General features: G+C 52.0%; 1 protein-coding gene across 1 annotated transcript in view; it reads left to right on the forward strand.

Annotated features, from left to right (window-relative positions):
• The first annotated feature begins 4,002 nt into the window (after window positions 1-4,002).
• LOC140398158 (intelectin-1a-like) overlaps window positions 4,003-12,118 on the forward strand; it is a 35,380-nt gene continuing 27,264 nt past the window's right edge. Inside the window, exons 1-2 of the mRNA XM_072486491.1 lie at window positions 4,003-4,108; window positions 5,474-5,626. Coding sequence (XP_072342592.1) covers window positions 4,039-4,108; window positions 5,474-5,626 — 223 coding nt within the window. The 5' untranslated portion in view covers window positions 4,003-4,038. The remainder of the gene's footprint in view (window positions 4,109-5,473; window positions 5,627-12,118) is intronic.

Below are 12,118 nucleotides of genomic sequence, written 5' to 3' on the forward strand. Positions count from 1 at the left end.
CCGTCATCCCCACCACCTTCAAACACACCCTCCCCACCTCCCCCACCGGGCCCATGGTCTAATCATGCGTCTTGCCTTGTGTCTTGCAGGAGCTGCTGGTGGTGGGCCGGGTCCATCTGTTGCCCCCACCTCCAGCCAGTGCCACAAACTGAGCCCAACCCCCTGCCTCCCCTCCTCATGTGCTGAGCAGCAACCGGGACACCAACATGGAGGGGAGCCATATGCCTATGGCCCAAGATACACCAGAGCTCGGGAGTGGGGATGATACGGAGTTCCCATCATAACTGTCTTCAACACCTTCCACCATTCCAGAGACCTTGGTTGGGCACTTTAGTGAAGAGGCTCCTCTTCACACCACACATCTGCTCTCCTACATCAGAGTAAGAACTCCAGAGGGACAAACAGTTGGAGGGTGGGTCGGCCCCAGGATCGAGCTGACGTCCAGGTGGGTTTCGGGCTTCAGGAGGGGACAGTCCCATCTATATTGAAGATGCAGTCGCAAAGCCAGGGACTACATGAGGGGTTGTCGGCGGGCAACCAGCAGGTGGAGGAGTCCAACAGCGTGCAGCATCAGAACGCGGTGCCGACCATGTGGGCCACCTGTCCAACACTTCACGGGTGCGTCCATAATGGAAGCCTTGGGGCGTGGGTTTTGGCTATGGATCAGTATGTCCAATGCCTGGGGTAATCTGTGCAAGCGCTGGCCGAGGCCCAGGATAGGGCTGACCTCTCACAGGCAGCCATGTGCCACAGCCATCGGGAAAGTGCAGCGGCACTGCTGAGCGTGGCCCAGTCACAGTGGGCTACGGCTGAGAACGTCGGGGGCGCAGGCCGACGTAGCACCGAGTCAGAGGGAGGTGGCCCATTCCCAGAGGGAGATGGCGCAGTCACCGGCTCATGTGGCACAGGCCAAGAAGATCTTGGCATATTGACAGCATTATGTGGCGCAGTCCAGACAGAGATGATCCACTCACTGTGCTCCATGGCCGCGAGCGTGCAGACCCTGGTCGAGAAGACAGTGGGGTTCCAGTACTGGCCGGGTGGCTCAGGGGTTAGCACCACCCACACCCCCATCCCATGGAACAGCCTGGGGTCATCGGGTAGCCCGAGGGAGAAGGAGGTGATAGGGCCTGTGCCAGTGACTCCTGCAGGGGAGGTACCGGAACACCGCAGCACCTCAGACTATCCCCCTCCTGTCCCTGGCGTATTTGGTGGGCAGCAGGCAGAACAAGGTGGCACCACGACACCTGGGACACCCGTGCAGCAGCTTGGCCCATCCAGGCCGGGTCGTCCCAGAAGACGGCTGCCAACGGGGACCGAGGTTGCAGGGCGGGAATCGCAGCAGGCCGCCTTCACTCCTGTTGTACCACTGAGAATCCACCTAGACATAGCGGGCGAGATTCTCCGACACCCCGCCGGGTCGGAGAATCGCCGGGGGCTGGCGTGAATCCCGCCCCCGCCGGTTGCCGAATTCTCCGGCACCAGGTATTCGGCGGGGGCGGGAATCGCGCCGCGCCGGTTGGCGGGCCCCCCCCCCCCCCGCAATTCTCCGGCCCATATGGGCCGAAGTCCCGCCGCCAAAAATGCCTGTCCTGCCGGCGTAGATTAAACCACCTACATTACCGGCGGGAGCGGGCTCCGGGGTCCTGGGGGGGGCGCGGGGCGATCTAGCCCCGGGGGTGCCCCCACGGTGGCCTGGCCCGCGATCGGGGCCCACCGATCCGCGGGCGGGCCTGTGCCATGGGGGCACTCTTTTCCTTTCGCTTTCGCCACGGTCTCCACCATAGCGGAGGCGGAAGAGACTCCCTCCACTGCGCATGCGCGGGAATGCTGTCAGCGGCCGCTAACGCTCCCGCGCATGCGCCGCCCGGAGATGTCATTTCCGCGCCAGCTGGCGGGGCACCAAAGGCCATTTCCACCAGCTGGCGGGGCGAAAATTCGTCCGGCGCCGACCTAGCCCCTTAAGGTTGGGGCTCGGCCCCCAAAGATGCGGAGCATTCCGCACCTTTGGGGCGGCGCGATGCCCGACTGATTTGCGCCATTTTGGGTGCCAGTCGGTGGACATCGCGCCGATACCGGAGAATTTCGCCCAGCGTTAGGGCCCATAAGGCCAAAACGTTAGACAGCAGATAAGTTTACATGGGCAACGGCACTGAGGACCCGGGTTTGATCCCAGCCCTGGATCACTATCTGTGTGGAGTTTTCACATTCTCCCCCTGTCTGCATGGGTTTCACCCCCACAACCCAAAGATGTGCAGGGTAGGTGGATTGGCCACGCTAAATTGTCCCTTAATTGGAAAAATACAATTGGGTACTCTAAATGTATAAAAAAAAGTTGGCACGGGTGCAGGGTACAGAATAGCGATTGGGGCTAGGGCACGTATATGTATATATGTGTTCACATTAAACATCTGGTCACATTGTTACAACCTGCCTCGGTGATCTGTTACAGAGATAAGAAACAGTTCCCTCTTTGTCTTTGATATCCTGCTGATTATTTCAGATACCTACAGTACAATTAACTGCTGTCACTTTTCAAAAATTAATCTATTAATCATCTGTTGTTAGATTGAGGGGCGGTCACTTGATTGTACAGTATAATAACCCCCCTGGGTCAGTTATGTAGTTGCATTTGTCGTCAAGTTGTCGAGACAGGTAGGAATTTCTAAAATCGGGCATCTGGAAAAATGCATTTCTTTTTGTTTCCACAGAGTTTGAATTCAGGGAGTGGGAGTGTTAAATATCGATGTTCATGTACAAGTTATTGAAAGTATGGCCCAAGTATTGGAACTTTGAAAGATGTTGTTTTATAAATTATAATGACCCAAGTTTAGTTGTCAATTTGCCGCTGATAGTCCTTGCTGCTATTTCAGCATAAATCCCACAGGAACTTGCGTCAAGGTTAAATACAGAAGTCAAAAGTTGTTGCTGGAGTTGTGCCCTAATTAACTTCCTGGCCTTGCTGTCTGGCTCCACCTTTAATTGCATTGAGTGATATTAATTTTCGATAATTAAACGTGAGTGCAAAATAAATTTGACACTGGCAGTTGTCATTTTAAGTCGAAGTATCGTTTTGAAAATGAGGTAAGTGTAAGTTACGGTCAGTCAGCCTCTCTGGCACATGTCTGGAGTTTCATTCTTTCCTGGTATGGATGTCATTTGAAGACCTACATTAAAAAATAAATTATTTTCTTTTTATTTTCATACCTCTCACTCTGAACCCAATATTTCCTTTCCTCTATATTTCTTTCTGGACCTGACTTGACAGTAAATTCTTTCCTTGACAATTAATTTGTTGCCCATGCCAGATTGCCCCTAAGAAGGTGGAGGTGAGCAGCTTTCTTGAACCATTCAATGCACAGTGCTGTTAGGACCAGGTTTTTGACCCATCCACAGTGGTGGAACAGTAATATAGTTCCAAGTTAAGACGGTGTGTGACTTGGAAAGAAACTTGCAGGTGATGGTGTTCCGGTGCATCTGCTTCACTTGTCCTTCAAGGTGGTGGAGATTGCAGGTTGTAAAGTGTGATGAAGGAAAGTTGGCAAGTTGTTGCAGTGCGGCACGGTGGCACAGTGGTTAGCACTGCTGCTCCACAGTGCCAGGGACCCGGGTTCAATTCTAACCTTGAGAGACTGTGTGGAGTTTGCACGTTCTCCCCATGTCTGAGTGGCATTCCTCCATGTGCTCCGGTTTCCTCCCACAGTCCAAAGATGTGCAGGTTTGGTGGATTGGCCATGCTAAATTACCCCTTAGAGTCCAAAGGTTAGTGGGGTTTGGGTGGTCATTCCAAGAGTCGATGGACCAAATGGCCTCCTGCACTGCAGGGATTCTCTGATGGTTGACACAGACCCGATGCGTCAAAGGGCCTCTTTCTGTGCTATAAAACTCTATGATTCTCTGCGATCATGTCAATATATAGAATGAATGAGAAAATATAATATTCAAAATGTCAGCAGTTAACATACTTTTTTAATCAGGCCCTTGTTGATTTAACTTTTCCAGAGTTATAGCTAGCGACAGAAAAGCTGTTGTGGAGACATGAAGACCGTCCTCCTTCTCCTCTTTGTCATTACCGATATTGAACAATCCCCTGCTCAAAATGTAGAAGGTGAGTGACGATGCTATCACATAGAACATAGAACAGATGTTGGGCCGACCATTTATCCTAATCTAAGATCAACCTAACCTACACCATTTCAATTTACTGCTGTCCATGTGCCTGTCCAAGAGTCGCTTAAATGTCTCTAATAACTCTAACTCCACCACCTCTGCTGGCAGTGCATTTCACACACTCACCACTCTCTGTGTAAAGAACCTACCTCTGACATCTCACCGATACCTTCCTCCAATCACCTTAAAATTATCTCCCCTCATGACAGCCATTTCCGCCCTGCGGAAAAGTCTCTGGCTATCCACTCTATCCATGCCTCTCATCTTCTTGTATACCTCTATCAAGTCACCTTTCTTCCTTCTTCGCTCCAGTGAGAAAAGCCCTTGCTCCCTCAACCTTTCTTCATAAGACATGCCTTCCAGTCCAGGCAGCATCCTGGTAAATCTCCTCTGCACCCTCTACAAAGCATCCACATCTTAACCCTTTGTTTGCTTTGTGAATTTAAACTGGTTTCCTAAGGTATAGGATAGACTGTACATTTCAAGTTGGATCAACGTCTCTACCATTTGATTCTTTCTCAGCCTGAGTGTCCTTATGCCCCAGAGCTTGGGAAGAACATGCAATCCAGAGTTCATGTTCCTCCAGAAATTCTTGTTAAATGTTCATTTAAATGTCATTGGGTGAGGAGAGTGTTGGATCGCTAGAGAGAGCCTGTGTGGTATTCACACCAGAAGAACAATCAATTCAGCAATGTCCAGAAGACAAGTAGTGTCTCTGAACTGCATCACAACATACACCTCATTCTCCCTTTGTTTTGTCCTTCTGCCTGTGTGGTTCTGACTTCGCTTTTTTTTTTGTCCCACTTCTTCTGCATGTCAGCACGTGTGGTTCTTTCAATCTGGATGTTTCTCCCTTCTCTCACCCACTCTTTCTCAGGTTCTAACTCTATCTTTGGCTCTGTTGTCTCCTTCACCATCAATGCATCTATTTCTTTTCTGTCGCTCTGTACATCTGTCACATTGTCTCTCTCTTTATCCTTTTCCTTTCCTCTCTCTGTGTCCCGGAGATCTTTCTTTCAATTTCTGTGTCTCTGTCAGCATCTATCTTTTCCTCTGTTTCCGATTCGCCTCCATGTCTTCTGTCTCTCTCTCATGGTCTCTGACATTGTCTCTTTCTCCTTGCCCCTGAATCCAATCTCTGTGTCAGTGTCCCTCTCTCTGCTCCTCTGTCCCGTTCTTAGATTGTGTGTCGCTCTCTCCAACATCCCCCTCACTGCCACCACCACGTTGCAACGTTCCTGGCTCTTTCGTTCTCTATCTCACAGTATAAAATGATACAAAATATATCCTTTTTTGGTTTAAGGTGAAGCTGCCACTGGAAACCATGACATTGCAATTCTCAATGTACTTGGCAACTTGGAGGTAAAAGACTGTGGCTGTGGAGATGAACCCAATCAGCACCGCAATTTAACAAGAAGCTGCAAGGAACTTAAAGAGAAATATCACATTACCCAAGGTAAATGTTTTCAAGAACAAATTAAATTGTTTCATAATGTTAATGGTCTTGATACAAACACCGCCTCACATCCCATGATAGGAGAAGGTGGTCAGGGCAGAGTTTAAAGAGCGAAATACCTTGAACACAATCTCAAAATGCTGCACACACTCTCTCAGTGACACATGTCATTGTGGAGAAGCAGGACACTTAATTAACTAGTTTAAATCAAGCTCCTGCCAGGTAATTACGAAGCCAATTTAAAGTTTATTCACTCCCGGTTTCAGGAAATTTAATAGTGAAAGGAAAGCAGGAACCAGGACCAGGAGGAACAGGTGTGCCCCTCCCTGTCTGCAAAAAGAAACCTTTAACCAGCCCTCTCCCAATCACTGATGTCTCTGCACTTCCAGCGATCCTGGCCTTCGCCACCCCAAGTCTTGCACCCCTCCCCTACCCTCCCCCTCCCAATCAACTGTCCTGATTAGGGGTTCTTCCACCCTCCTGACCACAGGACCTTCCCCCTCCTGATCACAAGCACCCCCCCTTCTAATTTCAGCTTTCCCTCTTCCAATTGTGGCTTTCTCCCCACCTTGATCATGGGCCTTTCAGCCTTGCCAATCATTCCACCCCTTCCTACCTCAACTGATGCCCCTCTCCGTACTCCAAGTTGCAGATCACTCCCATCTCCAATTCACAAAGCTCTCACTCCTTCCAATTACAGGCTGCATTTGCCCTTGTGGTCACAGTTAAGTCCCCCATCCCAATTGTGGCCTCTAATCACTTTCAACTGTGAAGCTCTTTCTACCCTCTCCATGGGCGAGATACTCCGACCCCCCCCCGCCGGATCGGAGAATCGCCGGGGTCTGGCGTGAATCCCGCCGCCGCCGGTTGCCGAATTCTCCGGCACCGGATATTCGGCGGGGGCGGGAATCGCACAGCGCCGGTTGGCGGGCCCCCCCCCGCGATTCTCCGGCCCGGATGGGCCGAAGTCCCGCTGCTAGGATGCCTGTCCCGCCGGCGTGGATTAAACCACCTCTCTTACCGGCAGGACAAGGCGGTGCGGGCGGGCTCCTGGGTCCTGGGGGGGGCGCGGGGCGAACTGGCCCCGGGGGGTGCCCCCACGGGGGCCTGGCCCGCGATCTGGGCCCACCAATCCGCGGGCGGGCCTGTGCCGTGGGGGCACTCTTTTCCTTCCGCCTTCGCCACGGTCTCCACCATGGCGGAGGCGGAAGAGACTCCCTCCACTGCGCATGCGCGGGGTGCCGTGAGCGGCCGCTAACGCTCCCACGCATGCGCCGCCCGGCAATGTAATTTCCGCGCCAGCTGGCGGGGCACTTCCGCCAGCTGGCGGGGCGGCAATCAGTCCGACGCGGGCCTACCCCCTCAACGTTAGGGCTCGGCCCCCCAAGGTGCGGAGGATTCCGCACCTTTGGGGCGGCGCGATGCCCGACTGATTTGCGCCGTTTTTGGCGCCGGTCGGCAGACATCGCGCCGATACCGGAGAATTTCACCTCTGATTACGTTCTACTCTCCCCCACTCCTGGGGCGCTATTCTCTCCCCCCATGCCATGGCGCCGTGTGAATTGTACCACGCTGCCCCGACCCCTGCACGCGATTCTCCCACCCCCCGGAAACCAGCGGCGCGCGATTCACACCGCGCCGCTCGGAGAACCGGCGAGCGCCGATTCTCCGGCCCGGGTGGGCCGAGCGGCCGCTACGACACGACAGGTTCCCGCCGGCGCCGTCCCCTGGTCGGGGCGGCCTGTGGGGGAGGGAGGGGGGCTCCTTCACCAGGGTGGCCTCCGATGGGGTCTGGTCCGCCATCGGGGCCCACCGATCGGCGGGCCGGCCTCTCACCCCCCCCAGGCCTACCTCCTTCCGCGCACGGCCCCAGAACACCAGCGCCATGTTGGTGGGGGGCAGGCGTGCGTAAGACGTTCCCCGTGCATGCGCAGGATGGCGCGGCCCAACTGCGCATGCGCAGGATTGGGCTGCCCCAACAGCGCATGCGCAGGTTGGCGCAGCACCCATTTGGCGCCACGTAAGGACGCTGGTGCAGCGTGAACCGCTCCAGAGCCATGCTGGCCCCCTGTGGGGGCCATAATAGGTTGTGCCCGGGCCCTGTTTGCGCCGTCGTGAAACGCGATGGCGTTCACGGCGACGTGAAAACTTGGCCTCCATATCGGAGAATCGCCCCCCTGATCTCTGCCCCCTGTCGATAATGGGCTTCCCCCAACAAACTTTTTCATGGGCTCCCATCACCTCTCCCCTCTTTCAATCAAGGATCTCCGTCCCTCCATCCTCCTGGTCGCAGGTTTCCCACGACACTTCATTCATGATCTCTCTGGTCTCCAGGTTTCCAGAACCCAGTCTGTGGAACTGGCTGTGTTTTCTCCTGCACCATCCAGGCTCCTGGGTAGGAACTGAGACTGAAAACTGTTACTAAGGTTATGGTATGAAGGTTGGAATGCCTCCGCATCCGTGTGTTGCTTAGTTGTTTGGCCAGTTTGACCCTCACTCATGCCCTCCCTCCCCATCTCACTGTAAACATTGGGACAATACCTCTGTCAACACAAAATTCACTCAATAGTACGCTGAAGTGTCAGATAAAAATGTCTTCAAATTCTTCAATCGAATCAAAAGTATCTGCATAATTTTTTTGACCATAGAATTAAGTTTGGAAAACTGAAGCAAGGGTAAGTACACAAGGTTACTGTAGCATTGAGTCCAGTTCACTGTAGTTTGCGAGACGGAGTAAACACTAAACTCTGGAAATTTGGTGATGAGGGAATTTTGCACAGTGAGGGAGGAGGGGCCCTTCTCGTCTTTTAGGAGGGTCCGAGAGAGGAAGCTGAAAACCAAGTCCAGAGATATTAATTAGGGAAGCAGGTAGGTGATTGGTCAGTACGTTTTCAATGTTACTTTTCTCTAAACCAGGGCAGTTGTTCAAACTGGAGCTGGGTAGGTAGAGATTATGTGTTCAATTTACAGTGTAACTAGTTAATCTGCTTCATGTAACTACAAGTGATTGTTGAATAAAGACTTGAAGTAATTTTTTTAACAGTCCACTCAGAGATGTGACAGAACACGTTGTGTGTCCGGACTGGGAGTTTGTGGACGGTGAGACTGATCGGAGCAAACACGGCTCCAGCAGATTTCTCCATCTCAGATCTCTGGCTCAGAATCATTGAGCTGGGAAGTTAGTTGGGGAAACTCTTGACACATGAAGGAGGGGAAAGACTTTATTTACAGTTTTATTCAGACTACAGCCACATCCCAATGGAAAATACATGTTCAGGAAAGGGAGGATGTGATTTATAGGGAGCTGGGTAGCGAGCATTTAGGAGAGGATGAGAAGGAAGTCTCACAGACGCTGTTACTCTTAAATGCACAATGTGCTCACTACCTGTGAGGATACGGTAAAAAGCGGCAGGCTTGCCAGCCACAATACACCAAGGCACTTTGGCTCAAAAAGTTGCCAAGATGGGCAAGAGCAGAATGGAAATGTGGTAGTAATAGAAGACTTCATAGTCCCTTCCTCAGCACCAAGGACAATAATTTCAAATGGTGTGTTCCCGACCGGGTGCCAGGGTAAGGGATATGGCATGTCTGAGATGAACATGGTAAGGGAAGGAGAAAATCAAGGGAAATTAACATGTGGATGAAGGGTTGGTTGTGGGAAAGGGGGATTCCTTTTCATTGGATACTGGCACCATTTCAGGGTCAAGAATCATTATACCAATGGCATGGGCTCCACCTGACCCCTGATGGGACCCGTGCCTAGCAAACGGGTAAATGGGGAGGGTGGGAAAAGGCTTTGTACAGTGAGAGGGACTAGACAGATCTACAGGAAAGGTAAACAGGCTAAATTCAAACAAAACACAAGGGTGAGAAAACATCAGGAAGAATAAACTAAAAGAGAACATTGATGGCAACAGGATAAGTAGTTAGAGAATGGGATTTTATCATTATAAATCCTTGTAAATTAGCTAAAATGCCAGCACAGCAATGCACAGTGTCTAATAAAACTAGAGGACGGAAAGCAATCATGTGTGGGGAGGCACTAGACATAGGCACCTGGATTTATTGAATTACCTGGGTGCAATGCAGAGGAAAATTAAGCTGGGACAATCACGTATCCATCTATCATTGTTTCTTACACATAGTTAACTGTGAGGAGATTTGTGACATTCTAGGGCCATAAAAGATACTTTATACATTTAAATCCTTTATTATGAGGGTGTCTCTGCCTGCTTTTCTTTAACTCAATAATTTAATCTGAAATTACCATTGTCATCTTCTCAGGGAATTGTGATAAAATGAAAAATCAAGGAAATTTGCGAATTTCGAATGTGGTCTGCTGGGTTTATGCTTTTATTTTCAAAAACTATTTAAACATGGAACTCTGACTTGGCAGTTTGGCTGGATTGAAAGAACTATGGTTGGATTCTCCGTTTCCACGGCTAAGTGCCGGCGCCTGCGGATCCTGTGTGGCCTTTTACGACCAAAACATAGGTGTGAAACCGATTCCAGGATCGGTGAAGGGCTAGCACCGCTGCCGGGTGAAAGAACTAGTGCTTTTGGTATTTTGTGAGCTTAGTACTCCTGTGAATAAATGTTTACCGGAAGGCAAGTTGGTAACATTGGAGAATATACAATTGTGGGTTTGTTTGAGTAGGTGTTAGAGATTCAAATGAGGAGACGAGGAGTGAACTTTACAATGGCATTCCAAAAGGTAGACTCACAAAATTAAGGTGATTAAGGGGGATTCTGAGGAGGTTCACTCAGATAAGGGAAGATTATAAGGGAAAACACGAGGCTGGATTCTCCGATTCTGGGGCTATGTCCCCACGCTGGTGTGGGAACGGTGGCATTTTACGCCAAAGAAAATGGCTTCAAATGGACACCGATTCCCCGTTTTGCTGGGGGCCAGCATGCCGGCAGCAAGAGAAGCACCCAGCTCTAGCTGCTGATACGGCCCGGAGAATTGCCGGGTCCGTGGCCGCGCACGCGCACGGCGGCAGCCTGCAGCAGCCGCGCGTGCTACATGGCAGATGCCGCTTGCGGACCCGGCCCTCGAAATAGTGCCCCCCCTTTTGGCCGGCCCGCGCGCCCTAGACCACACCCCCACAATGCCTCCAGCCCCTAATAAATTCCCCCCCCTGCCTGCGGATCGGCCCTCCCCCTACTGGGGCGGTGCTGGACTGAGTCTGCAGCCGCCATGCCGAGTTCCCGAGGGATGGGACCACACACTGCCTGACATCAGCAGAAACGCTGGGGTGTTAAATATTACTGGATTTTGCCTGTAGCTTTTAAAATCCAATCGGATATTGTTTGGGGAGGATTAGCTCTGAAGTTAGGGAAATAAAGATGTTTGGAACTCAGTAAATTTAGGGATACTGGATTCTCCGGTCCTCCAACCATGCGTTCCTCGGCAGCGCGCCATTCACATTTGTTTTATTTAAAACCATCAGAAAGACACCCGGGCTGGATTCTCTGTTCTTGCGTCTGAATGCTGACGCTGACGGAGGATCCGTGGGGTTCCATGATGGAAAAATCGGTGCCACACCTGCATTGATTCGGCTACTGGTGAGGGGCTAGCACTGGTGTGAAAAGCAGTGAGGGAATCGCCGGGTCCGTAATGGTCATGCGCAGGGCTGACAATCTGCAGCCACGCCTACACCTACAGCCCCCACACACGCCATGATCGCGCTCAAAAAGATGGCGCCAAATGTGCTGGACCCCATACCCGTCCACCCCGACCCCACAGCCCTCATCCTGGCCAGCTCCCACTATTTCCCAAGCCCTGGCAGAAGCCCCGTGGGAAGTGGCATGGTTTAACTGTCAGCACGCCTTCTCTCTCTCTCCACAGCCGTCACGCTAGGCTCACGACTGCTGAGACCACACGTGGCCCACGCTGTCGGGAACTTGGCCCATCGGAGGCGGAGCATCATGGTTGGGCCAGATAATGATATGCAAACGCGGTTGCGACTGCGCGTGGTGCGCATCCCGATGACGCCAATTTGGAGGGGGCAGAGTCTTGTAACCCGGCGACAAAACTGCCCCTGCCGCGATTTCGGCATCATGAGCCATTCTCTGCCCAATCACCGTTCCCGATTTCGACATCGGGCAATGGAGAATCCTGCACCACCCTTCTCTGATTTTCACATATTTCCTCACATTATACCAAATTGCAAAATTACAGCTGCGAGCAGGGCCGGAATTCTCTGTTTGGGAGACTAAGAGCGCGATCGAACCAAATGGAAACTATATCCCAGAGCGAGCGCCTTTCGCTGCATGTTTCCCGGCGCTCGCAGCACCGAGAAACACAACGCTATCTGACGCGACTTCGATTAGACTTCAGGTCACCTCAGTGGGGAACATGCGGCCGAGGCCGGACTTAGTTCTGTTTCCTGCACCGAGGAACCCCGCTTGCCAGAACTCCTCACTGCAGGGATAGATAAAAATGGCGTCCCAATCCGCCAACCCCCAGACCTGACCCTGAACAACCCC

This window comes from Scyliorhinus torazame, chromosome 2 (genome assembly GCF_047496885.1).
Source record: "Scyliorhinus torazame isolate Kashiwa2021f chromosome 2, sScyTor2.1, whole genome shotgun sequence".
In the NCBI taxonomy this organism is placed as follows: Eukaryota; Metazoa; Chordata; class Chondrichthyes; order Carcharhiniformes; family Scyliorhinidae; genus Scyliorhinus; species Scyliorhinus torazame.